At 38.0% G+C, this 21,684-nt stretch overlaps 1 protein-coding gene across 3 annotated transcripts in view; it reads left to right on the top strand.

Annotated features, from left to right (window-relative positions):
* LOC133517879 (CCR4-NOT transcription complex subunit 1) overlaps positions 1-20,437 on the top strand; it is a 41,683-nt gene extending 21,246 nt beyond the window's left edge. For 2 of the 3 annotated variants that reach the window (XM_061851360.1, XM_061851344.1), the window contains exons 5-16: positions 29-1,442; positions 1,524-2,087; positions 2,324-2,572; positions 3,680-3,985; positions 4,120-4,497; positions 5,703-5,849; positions 6,166-6,300; positions 7,020-7,448; positions 7,615-7,799; positions 7,902-8,165; positions 8,397-8,536; positions 17,532-20,437. In XM_061851360.1, coding sequence (XP_061707344.1) covers positions 29-1,442; positions 1,524-2,087; positions 2,324-2,572; positions 3,680-3,985; positions 4,120-4,497; positions 5,703-5,849; positions 6,166-6,300; positions 7,020-7,448; positions 7,615-7,799; positions 7,902-8,165; positions 8,397-8,475 — 4,150 coding nt within the window. In that variant the 3' untranslated portion in view covers positions 8,476-8,536; positions 17,532-20,437. The remainder of the gene's footprint in view (positions 1-28; positions 1,443-1,523; positions 2,088-2,323; positions 2,573-3,679; positions 3,986-4,119; positions 4,498-5,702; positions 5,850-6,165; positions 6,301-7,019; positions 7,449-7,614; positions 7,800-7,901; positions 8,166-8,396; positions 8,537-17,531) is intronic. The other variant, XM_061851352.1, reaches the window with a different exon arrangement.
* Positions 20,438-21,684: the final 1,247 nt, after the last annotated feature.

Raw genomic sequence — 21,684 nt, 5'->3', positions numbered from 1 at the left:
TTATTTGATTTAACTTATATTGTTTCAGGGCCGTTGTTTGTGCGCCGTCGGCGATTTCCGGTATATCGAAGGTGACTAATGCCGCTGGTGGCATGGGGAGTCGACCCTCTATCGCTAACGCCACAAACATTGACACTCTTTTGACTGCCACAGACAAGGAAGAAAAAATAAATGCACCGCCTGAAGCTATTCAAGACAAAACTGCTTTTATTTTCAATAATCTCAGCCAGCTAAACCTGCAAACAAAGTGTGAAGAGCTCAAGGAAATAATCACAGATGAATACTTCCCATGGCTTTCGCAGTATCTGGTCATGAAGAGAGCGTCGATAGAACTTAACTTTCACGCTTTGTATTCAAATTTCCTTGACGTTCTCAAAATACGCGACGTGAACAAAATGGTCACAAAAGAAACTTACCGAAACATCAAAGTATTATTACGCTCCGACAAAGGAATCGCAAATTTCTCTGACCGTTCGCTGCTGAAGAACCTTGGGCATTGGCTCGGCATGTTGACGCTGGCCCGCAACCAGCCCATTCTTCACGTGGACATTGACCTCAAAGCACTCCTTCTCGAAGCTTATCACAAAGGACAGCAGGAGCTTCTGTACGTCGTGCCATTTGTGGCCAAGGTTTTGGAGTCTTGTGCAAAAAGCGTAGTGTTCAAACCTCCAAATCCCTGGACGATGGCTCTAATGAACGCATTAGCTGAATTACATCAAGAGCCTGATCTCAAGCTGAATTTGAAGTTCGAAATAGAAGTACTTTGCAAAAATTTAAGCCTTGATATCGCAGATCTAAAGCCTTCCATATATCTTAAAGATTCAGACAAACTAAGATTGATCGAGTTCCAACTTTCGCAACCAAAACCAAATAAGGAAGTGACTAACCCGATGCCAGTGACCCAAAACATAGTTCCGACTGCTCAGATGCAACTGATGCCTCCTCAGCCTACAATGCTGCCGCAGGAAGACATGGCCGCCACCGCCCCAACGCCGACCAGCGGCCTCGTGGCTAACGATCCTAGCATGATCGGGGTGCTTGGTTTGCCTGAGCCTCGCTTCAATTACTTGGATGTTAATGTATCTTCTACATCTGCATTTGGGCAGAAAATTTGCTTCAATCCACACATCATTCTCTTCCAAAACTATCCGCATCTAAAGCAATTTGTCAAGCCTGCCATAGAAAGGTCAATCCAAGAATGGATTCATCCCGTAGTTGAGCGATCAATAAAATATGCGCTGACCACTTGTGAGCAAATCATCAGGAAAGATTTCGCGCTTGACCCTGATGAAGTCCGAATGCGCACTTGTGCTCATCACATGACGAGGAACCTCACCGCGGGTATGGCAATGATAACGTGCAGGGAACAAATCATCAGCACCATTAGCACCAACTTGAAAGCCGCCTTTGTCACGGCCTTGATGCCCGCGACGCCCCAACAGGTACTATACTGTTTTAAGGATATTGTATTTTTTATTACGTTATAAAACCTTTACCTTTTAACTAATGTTGATGTATTTCAGAAGGAGATAGTGGATAGCGCCGCAGCAGTTCTCGCTACTGAAAATATGGAACTAGCGTGCGCTTTCATCCAAAAGACGGCAGTCGAAAAGGCGCTACCCGAACTCGACAAAAGACTAATGAACGACTACGACATGAGAAAAATCGCTCGTCAGGAAGGCCGACGATACTACGACCCGATTGTCTTGACATATCAGACAGAGAGGATCCCAGAACGCGTGCGATTGCGCGTTGGCGGGCCGACTGATATGCAAATCGCCGTTTACGAAGAGTTTGCTTGCAATATACCCGGCTTCATGCCCGTCCGCGACGCCGGCATGTTCATCCCCAAACAGCAGCAGGAACAGATCCCGCAGCTGACTTTCAGCCAGGTCATGAACCCGACGCAGGTCTACGGCACGGACGAAATGAGCACTCTTATCACGGCTGCCGAGGTCTTCTTAGCGAACTCAATAGCAGTAGCGTCTCTGGCAGTACAGTCAGCAAATATGCACTCCCTACTCGAGTGCCTTATTTTGGCTAGACGGAATCGAGACATTGTATCCGGATGTACTTTATTACAGAAGGTAACACTAACAATATCATATTTTATATATTTTGCTCAATCATGTTCATTATAAATTTAAGTAATTGAACTGTCATAAACCTATAAAAGGTGTACTTAAAGAAAAGAGGTCGAGTCTACTCCGCAAAGAACGCACAGTTAACAGCAATACATATTTGCATGCAGGAGTTGTGAGCTAATAGTTTCCCTGACTGTGAAGTCGAGAATCGGAAAAACTGATGAATAAGTTTGTTTTAGGCTGTGGAAGGTCTCCTGGACGGACACATCGTACAGCCGGGCGCGAGCAGCGACCACGTGGAGATGATGACGCGCTACCGCGACGTGCACCTGCGCGTGTTGAAGCTGCTGGAGGACGCGCGTGTGTACGGCCACGTGTGGACCACCAAGCAGATCACCTGCTGCCTCACCGAGTGCAGGGAGGAACTCAAGTACAACCTCGAGGCAGTTGACTGTCTCATCAGAAATAACCTTATCAATCTACCACAGGTAAACACATCTCATCTCTGTTAAATTGAATCAAACATTGTTGGTTGTAGTAGGTATTCATATTGGGCACTGCAAACTGCAATGGAAGTCGGTGATATTAGACTCCTATTAGTTTCCTTTTGGTTCAAGTGGATTTGATACTAACATGAGCTTTCTTCATTCTCTTAACAAGCTTAAGCACTTTTTACTCATTAACAGTAAAGTTCTTTTAATAAATACTCTTATTATACCCATTATTGATTACGGTGATGTGGGTGTGTTATCTGGACCTATCCGAAGAACTACTTCTTATAAAATTAGATCGCCTTCTCAATAACAATATTTGATTCATTTTTGCCTCTGTAAATATGATCATATCTCTGCTTTCGGCTTCCCATCCGTCAACCACGTAGAGTTCGCATGCTTTTCTCTTTATACTCTGTTGCCAGCGATCCACATTCTCCTGTATATCTCAAGTCGCTCTTTCAGTTTTACGGCGTTTCTCGCGACTGTCAGCTCCGCTCTTCTAGCTATATGTCTTTATCAATCCCCTCTCATCGAACTTTTCTGTGTGCAGATGGCACGCCTAAGGAACGCACTTCAAATTTGCGTTTAAGAAATCTGTACGGTCTTTTTTTGCTAGTAGAATGAAGGATTTCTAGCTTCTATTATTTAGTTTATATAAATTATATAAGTATATAGATAATTATATATATTGTATGTATTATATGTATTTTGTTGCTTATGTATGTTAAATCTTAGATAAGCTTTTATGTTAATAGTTACCTAGAAGTAACTAGTAGCACTGCCCATAATCTTTCTGCTTTGCCTTAAGGTTGACTGGTAGAGAATGCCTTGCCGTATTAAGTCCGCCTTTTTTACGATAAGTTCTTTTGTGCAATAAAGTTTAAATAAATAAGATTTTTGTAAATATTAAACGTGCTATGACGGTTTAGTTTTCAGTGACATGGCTGCTTTTTTTTTACGAGTCTTGACTCATACACCCACGAGTACAGGAAACTAGCCTGTTCTACAGTCCTTTATAATACTAAAAATAAGATGTATACATAATATATTGATAGGTTCACCCCGGGAATTGCTTCTTAAGCCTTTTTACCATATCAACAGTACGACATTGCGTTGGCACACATGATGGACAACGGCAACAACTACATGGCCGTCGCATTCTCCATGCAGCTAGTCCAGCTATACCTAGTGGACGACAGGAACAATATGTACGCGAACGAGTCGGACCTGTACCACACGACGGACACGTTGGTGCGCATCATGTCCCACTCGCGCCAGCCGCCGCCCGAGGGGCTCGGCAGCCTCATAGAAATGATCCGCGTCAACCAGGACCCGAGCGCCTACCTCGGCGAGCGCTCGCCGCTGGGACCCACCTCGCACATTCATGCGGGCATCTTACAAGTACGGGTATGTATTTACCTTTACCTTGTCTAAACGTAATCCTCCTATATTATAGTTCTCGATTGTTGTTTGCATTTCTTGTTAATATTATTTTGTTATAATATTTTTTTAACCCATTAAAATTAATATAAATATTCTAGGCACGTGATTACGACGATCCACCGGGCCTACTTGAGAAAACCGAGAATCTTCTCCGCGAATGGAGAAACGTTCTTCTTAGCCCCCTAACAGAGATAGAGATTGCACAGAATTTCAATCTATATGTTCACCGAATGAACATGAACGGAATATTGAAATCGGACGATATGATAACTCGATTCTTCCGCATCGCGACTCAGATGTGCATTGAGAACGTGCACCAACAGATCAACGACGAGCGAGTCAACCCGCCGCCGTCTCCTCCCAAGCGGGAGAAGTATTACGCCATGTGTGATTCCTTCATCAAACTTGTTTCATTGCTCATCAAGAATACTGCCGACGGAGGCAACCCGACGCCCAAATTAAATCTGCTAAACAAGGTTTGTATTCTTTACTTATTTCCATATCATGTGTTCCTTACGTAGCGTTTGCACTTATCTATACTTCATTTCCACGGCTGACCGGTCTTTGTATATCCAAAAATGTCATTTAAAAAACATAATAATATGTCCAAAAGCGTTGAAAACAGTTAATCACGTTGTTTAGTTTGAGCATATACAATCAGCTAAATGACAAGTTTTTATTAATGGTATCAGTCGATCGTTTGTTTTGAGGATCATGTGTTTATATAGGACCCATATTGTCTGATAAACGTACTTTACGCGCGAAACGGCCGTTCCTAAACGGTACTTGTTCGTGACGTCACGATCAAGTTGAAGCCATCTTGTAGTAAGTGTAGTATGGAAAACAAGAAAATTGCGATTTGGAGTATGAAATATTGCGTTTATGTATATATTTGCTATACAGTCTATTGTTAATAAAATGCAAAGAATCGTATGATACATTTTTATTTTATTTTAATGTCACTAAAAAAATTGTATCTATGAGGTCATGCATTTTTAGGGTTCCGTAGTCAACTAGGAACCCTTATAGTTTCGCCATGTCCGTCTGTCTGTCTGTCTGTCCGAGGCTTTGCTCCGTGGTCGTAAGTGCTAGAAAGCTGAAATTTGGCATGGATATATAAATCAATAAAGCCGACAAAGTCGTACAATAAAATTTAAAAATTTGATTTTTTTTAGGGTACCTCCCCTACACGTAAAGTGGGGGTGAACATTTTTTTTTGCTTCAACCCTACAGTGTGGGATATCGTTGGAAAGGTCTTTCAAAACGAATAGGGGTCTTAAACAAACATTTCTTGATAAAGTGAATATATTCGGAGATAATTGTCCCAAAAGAAAAAAAAAATTGTGTCCCCCCCCCCCTAACTTTTGAACCATAGGTCCAAAAAATATGAAAAAAATCTTGGAAGTAGAGCTTAAGAAAGACATTAAATGAAAACTATAGCGGATTTGATCAGTTTAGCTGTTTTTGAGTTATCGTAAAAAGTTTCCCCTTCATAGTAAAAAGACGTACACCCACAGTTCATCCCTTGGTTAACAATCAACCATACTTTAAGCTCCAGTTTAGCTTATTGTGACGGAAGACTAACTACGGAACCCTACTCTGAGCATGGCCCGACATGCTCTTGGCCGGTTTTATTTTTTCATAATTCATCATGTGTCATCATCCATATTGATATTTGTAGATCCTGGGCATTATTGCCGGCTGCTTGCTGCAAGACCACGATGAGCACGGCACGAACTTCCAACAGCTGCCATACCACCGGCTGCTCCTGATCCTATTCCTTGACATGAACATGGCCGAACCTGTACTAGAGTCTATGAACTTCCAGGTAAGACTTGAGAGCCATGAGCAGTTACAGAAGTGGGTTTATCATTAACAATGCCCATCTATATGTTTGTTAGGTATATTTGATTGTAAGTTTTTAGAATGCAGTTACGAATTTTATAATCCTATAACACTGCAGCATGACGCGTTAGCGAGGAAAATAGCTACGTACGCTTATATTATATATGTGATCCACTGGAAAATGTCGTTAAGTTCGCCATAATAACTTAAAATGACGCAATTAATTACGCCTTACATGCTTAATTATTCGGGTTCTATCTCATTTTTTAGAATTGCATTAGCATTTATTGTATAAACAGGTTCTTACTGCGTTCTGCCACACGCTGCGCATCATCCGGCCAAGCGTCGTCCCCGGCTTCTGCTACGCCTGGCTCGAGATGGTCGCACATCGCGCGTTCATTAACCGAGTATTAGCTGTCACTCCTCAGCAGAAGGTAACATTAATTTTATTGCAAATCATAGCTATTATTACTTTGGCTTCACTAAGGCGTCCATTTAAATTGGGCAGTCAAAGGGTGCGTGTCAAAATGGTTTTAATAACAAAACTTCCGTGAGACACAGACATATTAAATATGTTAAAACGGGTCACTCACGTATCGAGCGTTTTCGACTTAAAATACGAGAGTGGCCCGTTTTAACATATTTAAAATGGTTTTACATACAGGTGGGCAAGTCCAGACCATAATGACAATTAAATAAATAAATAAATCTTAATTGCCACACAAACGAAATTTACAATTTACGTGAAAATAGCTAAAAAATAAAAACAAAATAACTTAAACTAATTAACTTAAATTAACATAATAATTAAAACTTAAATCTATGATGTGGCAAAGGGTCCCAATCTCAGCATGTACAGTGCCAGAGGGCTCTGAGCTGATTTTCAGACTGGTCCCGGGAGAGATTGGGGTCGGTCACTACTAGCATAATGTACTTTTCTTAGGTACAGCTCTATATTTACATGTTTATGTGTATTTGTGTGTGCCTGTACTATAGTTTATTAGTTAACAGTTTACAATTACTGTACCCATAAATATTTGAAATTAGAAATATATGATAACTTTACAAATTTTGTAAGTACATACATACTTTGTTTGCGGCTTTGTTAGGGAGTCATGAAATGCTAAGATCTCACATATAAATATAATTTCAGGGCTGGGGAATGTATTCCACACTTCTGATCGACCTGTTCAAGTTCCTTGATCCCTTCCTTCGCAACACGGAGCTCGCCGCGCCGGTCATGATGCTGTACAAGGGCACTCTCAAGGTCCTCCTCGTTCTGCTTCACGACTTCCCAGAGTTCCTGTGCGACTACCACTATGGATTCTGTGATGAGATACCTCCTAACTGCATACAGATGAGAAATCTTATCCTGTCCGCTTTCCCGAGAAACATGAGGCTACCGGATCCGTTCACTCCGAATCTGAAGGTGGACCTGCTGGCGGAGATTACACTGCCGCCCCGTGCGGTCATTAACTACGCCACCATGATTCCCAACTCGCAGTTCAAGAAGGATTTGGACGCATACCTAAAAGCGCGAGCACCGGTCACTTTCCTGTCGGAACTTAGAGGCAACATGCAGGTATGTTATATTGTGTTTACCTCACTGTCTTTATCTTTTTGAAAAACATCCAGTGGTAATATTTGATCAGAGGTAGTTATTGCGACCTGCATCTGATGCATCAATGTTTGTGTATTCGTACCTATGTATAAGAACGGCCCATCAAGTTGCATAACAATGTTTGTAGGTGGTGAATGAGCCAGGTCGCCGATACAACAGTCAGCTCATGAATGCCGTGGTGTTGTACGTGGGCACTCAAGCTATAGCGCACATTCGCTCCAAGGGGCAGACCCCGAACATGTCCACGATCGCGCACTCTGCGCATATGGACATTTTCCAAAACTTTACTGTTGACTTCGATTACGAGGGGAGGTAAGTCATCATTAAAAGACACAATTTGAGACTTAAAAAGACACTTAATACATTAAAACCTATATTTAAGTGCTTATGGTTTAACATGCTATTACATTTCAGATACTTGTTCCTCAACGCAATCGCAAATCAACTCCGATATCCCAACAGTCACACACACTACTTTAGTTGCTGTCTACTGTATCTCTTCGCTGAGGCAAACTCCGAAGCGGTGCAGGAACAAATCACTAGAATGTTGCTTGAGAGGCTCATAGTCAATCGGCCACACCCATGGGGCCTGCTGATAACGTTTATAGAACTGATCAAAAACCCAATTTACAAGTTCTGGTCACACGAATTCGTCCACTGCGCTCCAGAGATAGAAAAGTAAGTGGCCTTCTTTTTATGTTTATGAGACAAATAAATGTAAAGGGCGGTTCGGAAAATCAGACCACGATACATTTGAGTATTTTCAGAACCTCGTCATTAAACTTTTTTCTCTGTTCAGTAATCTAAACTTTAATACAATAGAATTAAATCTTTCCAATCTTTTCGTGCACCAATTATACCCGCTGCTCATGTCGATATTTATTAATATAATATAATTATGAATTACAGGTTATTCGCATCTGTAGCGCGTTCGTGCATTGTTGATAAGACGGGCACCGCAGGCGGCGGACAGGATATAGCCGAGTAGCCCCGCGCCAATTGGGAGTCGGTCCGGCACAAGCATATCTTGCAAAGCTTGGTCGAGAAAGGTAAGCATATTATCACCATTGTATAAACATCCTTATGTAGGCCCTAGCACAGGAGCGGCGCGACACTATCTCGCCCGCGAGATGTACTAAATACGGTTAGAAAAAGACGGGTGAACTATCTCACGGGTGAGATACTGTCGCGGTGCTCCTGTGCTAGGCCTATAGCGTTGCTGAACATTTCAGCTTTCACCGCACACTTCTTCAATTATATGTATAACGCGGTCGGACTATAGACCGCGACTGCAGATTGCAGGATGGGGCATGTCACCGCGCCGCCAAAACACTTCATAAATAATCTTCAATAGAAAAAAACCGACTTTACAAAACAGTTTGAAATGCCATTCAAATTGTTTCCAACCATTGTGCATCTCATAACTAGTGTACGCACAAGTAGTGGCATTTTGAACAGAGCAGGAAATGAGAGTAATAACTTTTTATGATTGAATGAATAAATTCAAATTTTATGTGATATTTACTTTACTCATAAAATCTATTTCTCTTGCTCTCTCACATTCAATTGATATACTTTTTAACCATATACAACCTTTATTGATTACTAGCCAAAAACTTTATAAACTGTATATACGACAAAATAATTTCATGTTGCCAATTTAGACAACAGTTTGCTATTGGAAGCGTGCAAAGTGGGTGGTGGGGGAAGCCGGAACGATCACAGCTTCACAGCGCTTGATGTGGCCAAATATGACAAAAAAGCTACGTGTGTTTCTGTCAATTCCCATACTATTCCGTTATTTTGTTCACGTTTTTTGCTTTAAAATCATATTTACGATAAAAATAGGTCACGATAGCTGATAAATGGTAAACTGCAATAATACTGGACGAAACAATAAAAGTAAACTTTATATATTTCCAACATCGAGCTAGAAGTTAGGCTTTTATATCATATAGTATTATTCCAGGCTTACCAACGTAACGGCTAAACATTTTATCTAGTCTATGTCAACGCAGAGTTTTGCTTGGGTATAGGGAGTGTGCATGAACTGTAGGAGGCAGCACAGGAGCCGTCATATTTTTGGCGTAAGACGTAAATGTGATGTTTATTGTTCCGATCTAGCCCACAAGATGGCAGAACCTACTAAGCACAAGAAAACACGTGACGTGTAAATGTACATGTTTGTGGTTCCGATTCAGGCCACAAGATGGCAGACCCTCCAACGCGCACGGTCCCTATTAATAAAATAATATGGCTAATACAGTGTACCAACATTAGGTAATTGTAATATTAGTTATAATGACAGTTACTGAAAGCCCGTCAGAAACATACTTTTGACACGCAGAGTTTTCTGTCGTCTGTCATAACAAACGTTGTGATAAGCAAAAGAACATATGTTTTAACATAAAATGGGTTGATTAAAACCTGTGAAGAAGGGCAAAACTTATATACTTGAAAGCATCATACGTATCCCCAGGAAGAGGATCACGAAGTGGGCCATCAAAACATAATGAAACATACATTTTTTCATTGAATTTGTAACGAAACAACGACGAAGAAAATTAACCGAATAATATAAAATACACAGATAATTCTGACTATTTTCAGTAACGCAAAAGTCAAGTGTGTTTAACATTAAAAACGAAAAGATACCGCACATTGGTAACTGTATTATAGTAAACATTTTTAAGGAATAATCTTTATTTTATTGAGCTCATTAATTGACAGCTCCCCGGTGGTTGCGAACGCTAAGCGGCGCTGCCATCTTGCACGCTTCCAATATGTGTTTTTGTAATACGCTAGGCTAATAATTTAAAACAACACGACAGCAGAAATATAAATTAACCAATATGAATGACCCACCAGAATCGACAATTTTGAAGTGGATTGAACCATACGATGGCAAAACGTATATACGTTTTTATAGAAAAACTACAGAAAAGTAAAGCACGTTACTTGCTTAACTCATGGGTTACACAGAGTCGCAAAACAGGTACGGTAGGATCATAAATTAGTGAATTCTGTGATATCAAATGTCAAGAAAATTTTCTTAAAGTCACCCCATCGCGTTTGGTTTTTTTAGGACCACGCTCCAAATGTGCCTTTACCACCAGAACCTATAATAACTAGATGGGGCTCCTGGTTAAATGCTTGTATTTACTACGATAAACATTTTGATGTTATTCGAAACATCGTAATGCAGTTGAACACAAACGAGGCCATTGCTATAAAAAAAAGCTCAAGCACTTCAGGAATGAAAACTTAAAAGACTAGTTTAATTTTATAAAAGAATCTTACCAAATTATAACTGTATCAATAGAGAAGTTAGAATGTACAATAATTCCAATAGATAAAAGTTTTCTGACAATAGACATAGTAAGGAGTACATTAAGCTTGAACGGAAGTGACACTGAGAGAAAAGCTAGACCTGGTTTTGGATAGAAATCCGGATGTCGATAACAAATCAGAGAAATGGCTTCAATGGAAGAGTGTAGGATTACCCTAAAACATGCAACGCTAACATCAGTAGATGTTGAACGATCATTTTCGGCACACAAACGGGTTTTTAATAAATTAAGAAACAAATTTACCCCCAAGAACATGGAGCAAGTTGCCATAATTCATTCATTTTACAACATGGACACCAATTTAAGTGAGCACGATAAGGAAGATTTTGAATCTTATATCCCAGTCGCCATTTGCAATTAATGGGTGTCCCGGAAGTAAAGAGACAACTTTCAAAGTCTTACTGGCTGAAAATTTTATTAAAACAATAGTAAAGTTTTGGTGTCATTGCTTCTATGGTTTCATTGTCTGTCATTTCAAGCGGGAATGTTGTTATTGCTTATTCGTTTTTTCAAATTTAAGCATCGGAATATGAAGCACTTGCTAATAGGGCTTTTCACAATTGCCTTTATTTTACGAGTCTCATATTAAAAAAGATATATTCAATCATTTTCTTCAAGGAAGAGCTAGACAAACTAGTATATATATAATAAAAAGACATTATGAAGAAACAGTTGAGATTCGTTTTAAGAAGGTTCCGGGAAGAAATAGGACAATCACGCTACCTCGAATCATTAACCGAGTTAAATCGATTTTTAATAAGACTCCGTTAACGTCCGTCAGAGTGGCAGCAGATAAATTAAAAGTATCAAAGCTGTCTATCGCCAGAATGAAAAAGGAACGATCTAGGTTTAAAAACATATATGAACCAAATTACTTCCAGACATAAAGGACCAAGAGATACGTGCAAAAAGAGAGACGAAAAGTTTATAAAAGTTAACTGGAAAAAGTACTCAGCGTTTATTGACGATTGTTGAACCAATGTTCCAGCGAACCCCAATGATGTTCATGAAGGCAATATTTCCATACAACCATTCATTAATTTCCAGATCTATATAGATGTGACATAGAACCAAAAAATTTTATCAAAAGCCAATTTTTTGACGAAACATTTTGTATGGCCAAAGGAGTGGCTGCAAAATCGTGAAAAGCCGACAGGTGAAGGTGACGGGCCGCGAACAATTTAAGAAAAAAAAAAAATATTTTTAGAGGTTGTGCAAAATCGATGTCAATCTAATAAATAATTTTTCCTACTCCTCTACTGTTATCTGTCATTTATGCATTCATTAACACGAATATAAGAACATACATAAAAGATTTCAAGAAAAGTCTATATTGTCTATTCCTCATAAAAGCTCTTGTGCTTTTATAAGCTATAATGTTACTGCGATTAATGGCTACCAACCTAACAAAACCAAAACGAATACAGTTTTAAACTAAGTGCATTGATGCCAACTTACAAAATATTCATTTGGTCGCATAGTAAAAATAATTACTTCATAAGTCAGAAACACGCATGTGACACCCGTAATATAGCAACACCCATAGACTACGAAGACCGCTAAGCGTTGCTTGTTAGTCTCCGTAGGCTACGGTGGCCAAAATTGAGAAAAAACTGTCCAAAAAATTAATTTTGCAAGTAGCAAGTACCAGGGCCTCATGAGTTACGAGGAGGTGTCGCCGACCGGCCGGCCGCGGCCCGGGCGGGCCGGGCGCGTAACAAGGTATGCTCGCGCGTCTTGGCTATATACTTACTTTTGCTGTAATTTGTTTACCTAAATTAAGATTTATTTTTGTTGACTCGTAGGAAAAATATTGTATGCAACGTTGTATAAGTAGGTCAAAAAATTCTCGTGGCGTATTCTTTTACAATGTTCGCCTACGCCTTCGGCTCCCGCTCACATTGTAACTCACGCCACTCGCCTTTTTTGACCCTTCTTATACAACTGTTGCATAAAATACTATTTCCTACTCCTCTACTGTTATCTGTCATTTATGCATTCATTAACACGAATATAAGGATATACATAAAAGATTTCAAGAAAAGTCTATATTGTCTATTCCTCATAAAAGCTCTTGTGCTTTTATAAGCTATAACGTTACTGCGATTAATGGCTACCAACCTAACAAAACCAAAACGAATACAGTTTTAAACTAAGTGCATTGCTGCCAACTTACAAAATATTCATTTGGTTGCATAGTAAAAATAATTACTTCATAAGTAAGAAACACGCATGTGACACCCGTAATATAGCAACACCCATAGACTACGAAGACCGCTTAGCGTTGCTTGTTAGTCTCCGTAGGCTACGGTGGCCAAAATTGAGAAAAAACTGTCAAAAAAGTTAATTTAGCAAGTAGCAAGTACCAGGGCCTCATGAGTTACGAGGAGGTGTCGCCGACCGGCCGGCCGCGGCCAGGGGCGGGCCGGGCGCGTAACAAGGTATGCTCGCGCGTCTTGGCTATATACTTTTGCTGTAATTTGTTTACCTAAATTAAGATTTATTTTTGTTGACTCGTAGGAAAAATATTGTATGCAACGTTGTATAAGTAGGTCAAAAAATTCTCGTGGCGTATTCCTTTACAATGTTCGCCTCCGCCTTCGGCTCCGGCTCACATTGTAACTCACGCCACTCGCCTTTTTTGACCCCTCTTATACAACTGTTGCATAAAATACTATTATGTAGCCAATTAATGACTGTCCCATTTCTGGGTAATGGCAGGCCCTCGTTTTTTCTCTAGACTATAGCTTAAATTTTCAATTCCTTTTTCTACTGCCTTTGCCCCTACCTACTTATATTGAGGCATTAAAAATACATATATTTTTAGTCTGAAAACTTTGGCACTACCTGATTAAGAATATTAAAAAGTGTAACAAATATGTTTTAGAAAAATCATGTAATCGTTAATCATTTAATCATAAAATCTCCATTTCCCGCTCTGTTCAAAATGCCACCACTTGTCCGTACGCTACTCATAACAATTATAGGTAACTAGCCTCAAGACTTAAAAATCTTTAGTCGTAGTGGAGTTTCATTCTAGTCTTCCTGATGTTTTTTCATCCGCCTATTCTCAATCAAAAGGTACCACATTGTCGCTTGTGGATTCCGAAATATCAATTATTTTTATAAATTAAATCGAAATTGATGAAATTGTGTTTTGTTCAGAAACAGTCTCTAGACACTTAAAATAATCATGTGTAGGCATCGGAGTTTTTTTTCGCATGGTAAGGCTAATAGCGAGCTATGGAGTCGACATTAGCAATAAAATTCAACTCATACCCATACTCATTCATCTATTTAATAAGTGATTTTAATTTTATAACCAAGAACTAGAACTTTGACGAGTTATATACTATAATTTAATTTTACCTTTGAATATGATAAATATTACAAATAAGAATAATTTATATTTTTTGTATTGATTATATTAAGAAATTTCATAAAAAAAAACAATATGCATATTAAAAGAGGTAAAAATAATATGAATGTAAATTAATCAATACATTAAAAATGGTCAATATTTTTTATGTATTTATATCCTGAAAGACAAAATTAAAGGATCGTTTACAAACATTTTTGTCCTTGTAAAATTAAAATCACCAATTAAATAAATGAATGAGCATGAGTATGAATATGAGTTGAATTTTATTGCTAATGTCGACTCCATAGCTCGCTATTAGTCTGACCATGCGATAAAAACTCCGATGCCTAATCATGTGTATTGTACAAAAGTTGCAATTTCCAGTGGTATTAACTTGGAAATATTTTTTAAGGAAAAAAACGACTTTAATGAGGGAGACCGGTAAAAGAACGATTATTGTTGATTTTGGATTTCATACAATGCAATTAAAAAGACAGCGTCCTACGCATAATTATGTAGAAACTGAGAAAACATTTTTTATTTTTGTCATTGCACCACCTTGACACATTTCAGATTTGCCCTATGGTTGACTAGTAATCTAGTATTCGACTGTATTTAAAATAAATTATTTCACACCATGTATGATCTGGTGCTTTACCAGATAATTATTAATAAATCTAAATAGTATAGAAATATAAAAATGTGCCTTGAAAACCTAACGGCTTGACACAGCACTTGCCTGCTTAACATGCAGAGAACAAATTGCCATACATGAACTATGCATCGTTGAAGAGTTCCGTTCTGTTCATCATCAGCAGTTCCACTTCATCAAATGTCACTTCTACAAATGTAAATACTTGATTTAAACTTTTACGATTTTTACACATTATTAACTAACACAAACGGGACTTAATCACGTATTAAGTTTTAAATTTACCTCCGACGTTAAAAGGGGACAAATCGCCAAACGTGTTCTATGCGTCGTTGAAGAGTTCCATTCTGATCATCATCAACAGTTCCACGTCATAAAATGGTGAGAGTCAGAATGGCGTATGTACCTAAATAAAAATAAATGAAAAGCATACCATATTTTTGTACCTAATTTGTACTACGAGTGTGGATTGAAAAATTCGCGGCCTGGCCAACTAAAAAAAAACTTTTTTCTTTTTTCTGCCGCCATTTTGAACTGTCATTATTCAACTTTCTTGCCGCGAAATTTCAATTCGCGTCTATATTTAAAAGCAATTTTACGTCATATTTAAAGTTACGTGTCGGTAGATATCGTGAAAATGGAGAAATTAGAGCAGCGTGCTGTGATTAAATACCTGCATAAAAAAGGATTGACACCGAAGCAAATTTATGATGATATGCAAAGTACATTAAGGCAATCCTGTCCATCATATACGATGGTGAAAAAATGGGCAGCTGAATTCAAGCGTGGACGAGATAGTATCGCAGATGACCCTCGTCCCGGGAGGCCAACAACGGTAACTAACACGGACAATGTGGCAATTATATGCGAAATGATAATGAAAGACCGGCGATTAAAGGTGCGGGAAATAGCTGACATCGTAAGCATCTCTTATGAAAGAACTCAAAATATTATAGTCAACGAATTAGGTTTTTCCAAGGTGTCGGCGAGATGGGTCCCGAGGCTTCTTTCAGTGGAACAAAAAATCGCTCGCCGTACTAATTCACGTGAATGTCTGCACCTGTATGAAGCCGATACTCAAGACTTTTTGGACAGATTTGTAACTATGGACGAGACGTGGGTCCACCACTATACACCAGAGACAAACAGCAATCGAAGCAGTGGGTTCGTCCTGGATCTCCGCCTCCCAAAAAAGCCAAAGCAATTCTGTCGGCCAATAAAGTCATGGCATCTGTTTTCTGGGATGCAAAGGGAATAATAATGGTTGACTATATCCAGAGAGGTAAAACTATAAATTCCGACTATTATTGCGAGTTATTACGCAGATTACGCGAGGCTCTGAAGATAAAAAGACCTGGAATGTTGACAAAGAAAGTTATCTTCCACCAGGACAATGCACTTGTTCACACGTCACTAAAATCGATGGCGGAGATTGACAAATGTGGGTTTGAATTATTGCTCCACCCACCCTATTCACCCGATTTAGCACCATCGGCCTTTCATCTGTTCCCCAATTTAAAAAACATATGGGTGGTATGAAATTTTCAAGCAACGCCGAGGTCCAAGCTGATGTGGATGCCTATTTTGAAGGTCTCGAGGAAAGCTTCTTCAAATGTGGTGTCATGGCTCTGGAATCCAGATGGAACAAGTGCATTCAACTCGACAGGGACTATGTAGAAAAATAAAAATAAATTTAAAAAACCTCTGTTTTGTTTTTAATATTCAGGCCGCGAATTTTTCAATCCACCCTCGTATTTAGTACCTCCGTTAAAAAAAAAATTCTATGGGCCACCGTTTAGGTACATTTCTTAATAAAAAACTTGTAAAAAGGGACCTTTATGTTGACCCAAAACTACTATGATTTATTGGGACTCGTACGCTAGCGACACACAGAAAAAGAACAGACGTAAAAAGTAACACAAAATGAGACATAACTGAACCAATATTTTCTTTAATGCATATATCTATTCATTTTTTTTATGTGTCTTGGCGTCGGCACTATCATACCCCTGCGATCATGCTATGTAGGCTAGTTTTAAATAGTATAATAACATTGTAGTATGTAAGTGTTTGATTTAAATTGATTTTAATAGAATATCTTCATCTCATAACGCGGCAATAGACTTAGTTAACACATTCACTGCCAGACAAAAAACGGCGCACTACCCCAGAAACCGGTGGTCTATAGCTGCGTACAAAACAACCGGTTGTCCGGCATCTGAACAAAGTTCACGAGCGCCCACCAGGTGGGTTCCCGGCAGTGAATGTGTTAAACTTCAACCCAAAATTATTATAAAAAATAATAGAAAAATAAGTACTAAACTTAGAGGCCTGATTCTTTTTGCATACGAAAGAACATGTTTTGACCGACAATGTTACCTTTTGATTGAGAATGACACAAATGACGAAGTAACAAACATTTAAAAAAAAACATACAGCCGAATTGAGAACCTCCTTTTGAAATCTTGAAGTCAGTTAAATATTAGTGCGTTTACGTTTCTAAATCAAGAAATATTAATTAATTGTGCGATACATATAATATTACTTACAATGCGTCACATAGCGCTAAGCAAGAACCGATAGCAACAGGCGTAAGGCACTCGTACTAGTATTAGAATCGATGTCGACGGCAGCATTGCGTTGCGGCCGGATTGGAATTAAACAGTACTTTTCTTTTGTAGGCTTCCAGACTGCGGCACCCCAGGGGACGCAGCCCCTCCCGCAGCCATCGACTTCTACAGCCCCACCCAAACATTGTATGCAGTGGAACAAACTCTTCAAGAAATGAACAGAACAGTATTCTCACTACAGATTATCAATACCGGAAATAATTACAACAAAAAAACAATCTTCAAATACTTTATTTTAAATGCACAGTTCGTGACGTCATACTCATGAATGGTTCAGGAAGTAAGGAAATATTGTGACTATAGTATTTATTTGTTACTTTACGTGCTATGGAAAAAAAATACATACATACCATCTCAATAGCCAATCACTAAGCATATAGGTACAGTCAGCGTCAAATACTTTGTAGCAGTCAAAGTGGCCAAATAGTTCGGTACACCACACTAAACATAGGGTGTACCGAACTATTTGGCTACTTTGGTTGCTACAAAGTATTTGATGCTGACTGTACACATATGTAATTTTAATTGCCCGTCGAATTAGACTATAGGGATGTTGACATTTTTTTTTAAATTTTATATAGATTGATACTTAGTTATTTCAAGAATTATATTTCAAAATATTATTAATTAATTTAAAAAAAAAAACAAGTTTATTTACTTTAGTGTTCAAATTTCGCGCCTCGCTCCAGGGTGGCTCTCACAGGGATCGGAAACCGGTATTTTTTGTATGGGAACGAAAACTGTATTTTTTCGTTCTTTGTTAATTATTTCATTTCTAATTGGGCAATCTCATAATACGAAGTCGTTATCTAAAAACACAACCGAGTCCTATATTTGGAGTATAAAATAAACCGAAATATATATTTATTTCAAAGTTTTTCCAAAAAACCGGTTCCGATCCCTGGGCTCTCATATTTAATTTCTAAGTTATTAAGTATATATATAAGCTAAAATATTGAATAACAAGTTTAGTAAATCAACAGTATGGAATATTATGATATATCTTATATGGTTTAATTGTTAATTATAATTTTAAAATTATTACACATATGTTTTCTCGTACAAATACAGCCAACCAGTGTGTGCTAGCATATTGGTGCTTCTCATACTGTGACGTAACGCGCTCCGATTGGTGTTTACAGTCACGTGATACTCGGCATTACTTTAAATGCTTTTGTTTTTTTTTTATTAATTTATGTAGCATATTTACACTTACAAAATATGGTAAAAACAACTGCTTATACATTCGCGATTCATGTCAACATCCCTATTTTAAATTAACTCGTTGCACTATTTATCTGTACCAGCTATTAATATAATACATCTCCTGACTTTATTAATTGGAATGTGTTTTACTTTCTGGGCATTCTATTCTCTCAAATAACTAGTAATTGGAATACGTTTTGTTTTCTAATTTATTACTTCGAATATAGGTAATAAATTGTATCTACGCCACGCGCAAATCTTTGGGTAAGATATTATTTACGCCTTGAAATTTGCGCGTGACTAATGAGGCTTGAAGCTTGCACCATCTCCACTTAATTAAAAACTATAAATAATCAAATTCTTCGCACATGAAATAAATATCAGCCTTCAGTCTGCAACGGCCACCGGAGATGAGCTGTCTAAGCCTTGATTAATTATGCTTATACAATGATATAAAATATTGCACAATGTTCCAGTGTCGTTTTCTATGTGAGATTAGCTTTTATCAACCCCTCATTTGCTACGTCACAGCTTTCTCTTAGACCGGGTTGTTTTACTTTTACTATTATAACAATAAGGTAATAACCTCTGCGAATACCCCCGATGAGCTTTGACATAAAATAATGAGTTTTGTTTTTAACGAAAATGAGCTGATATTTTAAAATTGATTGTTATATTACGCAACAAAATCAACCCTTATAATCATGTTCTCAAAAATTGTCATTGAATATTTAATATATAGTATTTTATTCTATTATGTACAATTTCCGATAGCAAATATATAGCGAAGCTAAGAGATTTAGTAAGAGTCCATATACTATCTATATCGCACATTATTTATGTGTAGAAATAGCATTAAAACTTAGTATTTATGTATAATCTGTTGTATTTCAATTACATTGCAATATAATGAAATGCAAATGTCTGTGCTGTCTTGATTCATGAACGTATTTAATGTCTGTATATTTTTTTTATATGTAGGTTCACATAATAATAAGATATCCGATAAAGTATGTTGTTAAACCTTATCATTATCACAAAGTAATCGAATATTTCTGAATTAGTCACATGTTTGATCACATGGAACGTCTTGGAATTATTACATATTCTATGATATCATCAAACTACAATAGCGGCTCTCGACCGAGTGACGTAAGAAGTTTGGTAAAGCAAGAGGTACGAATGCAGGTTGCCGGGCGGCGCGCGCGGCGGTGTTGAACGCCGTTGCCGCCGGCGTCGCCGGCGCAGCGCGCGCGTCACCCGCTCGCAAAGCCTCTCAGTCGGGTCACACTCTATAGGCTGCTGCATTATCCGTTCAGTTTGACCCGAATGAGAGACTTGTGATTATTGTATTATTTAATTATTAGACGGTTGTACATTTACGATACTGAATAAGTTTGTCGAAATAGAATACGAAATCGACTGATTAAAATAACTATTAATCTTGCGTATGCGGGGGGATGACAGTTCTACGCTACCTCGTGTTACGTATCCTATTGTGAATGGGCCGTTTCGATGACACTAGCGATAACAATCGATTAATTAATAACTTTTAATAATATTAGTAACTTAAAATGATATAAAATTAAGTTTTGAAATGCAATGCGTGTTACTGTTGCAGTTTTTCTAGATGTGATTTTTCTAATCTAATTTAGGTACGTTTAGTGTTAATGTTTATGCTACTATTTCGTCATAAGCGATGTAATCCCATTTTCTAAAAAAATGTGTTGTAATAAAATATTTTTTCATCATTGTTGTTATCATTTCAAAACTGCTTTCTGTATTCACTCTCTGTCACTCGTATTGAAAGTGGCTGCGTTCTCTGCCAATAACGCGGATGTGGGCCATTGAGGTATTATGTAGTACAGTCAGCGTCAAATACTTCGTAGCAGTCCAAGTAGCCAAATAGTTCGGTACACCATATATTTAGTATGGTGTACCGAACTATTTGGCCACTTTGACTGCTACGAAGTATTTGATGCTGACTGTACTAGAGAAGACCACTGGAAGAAAATGCTTCCACACCTCAATGAAGTGCCGGCACTTGACTGCGTTTGTATGTCTCGAGTATTGGTGAGATGCCACGCATGAGTCACAAATTAAAAAAAAAAACAATAAAAATTAAAAATACCATTGTGCGTTATGAAAATGTATTCTAATAATATCAAGAAACAATAAAAGCAATATATCAACAATCCAAGGCGAAAAAACTCTTGTTTTAAGCTCATTTAGATTATTTTGAAACGTCGCTTTAAACACTCGCGGTGGTACGCCATTTTCTTTGGCGCATAGATTAAATTTCGCAGATGTAACACGTAGGTACTAATGAATATCTACATTATTGTTTGCAGAATATATATATAATAATGATATAATACTCTTTGTCTCGTTTTTTTTTGTGTTTTTCTCATATTTTAAGAGTATATTATGCTATAAGCGCCATTTGATCAAAATTGCTACGAGTACAAGAGTCATTTGAGAAAGAGTTTCATGATATTTTTATAAATTTTAATGGTTTCCGTGTCACATATGTAAAACAATTTCAATACACTTGTAAGGAAAATAAATACATTTTATCTAGATTCTTCAGCGTGTATGTAGGCAGAAAATGAACAGTTCTCATAACGTAGTGATTATATGCTCTTTGTTTACCACCATGGGAAAAAAATCCGACCTTTTACCAGTGGTAACTACTGGGAAAAAAAAATCTTAATAGTTACCAGAGGAGGCCATAGGCAGAGTAGCTGCAGTGATTAAATCGTACGACCAAATAATCAAAATATTCTAAATACCAAACGTCAAACTTCATAGGGTCGTAGATTTAAGAGGCTGTCAACACCCAATGTCCTTGAAATTGATGTTACTTAAACAGTTTTTTAAGAAAGACTATTTGTTTTAGTCAAGTAAGAAAAATATATGTTCATATTAATTATATTTCAAAGACCGTGGTTGTACTCGATACATGATTGAACGAAATCGGCTCGATAGAAAATAATTG

Source organism: Cydia pomonella, chromosome 1 (assembly GCF_033807575.1).
Source record: "Cydia pomonella isolate Wapato2018A chromosome 1, ilCydPomo1, whole genome shotgun sequence".
NCBI classification, from domain to species: Eukaryota; Metazoa; Arthropoda; class Insecta; order Lepidoptera; family Tortricidae; genus Cydia; species Cydia pomonella.
Note: the sequence above shows the minus strand (reverse complement) of the source record. Positions and strands in the feature narration are given on the sequence as shown.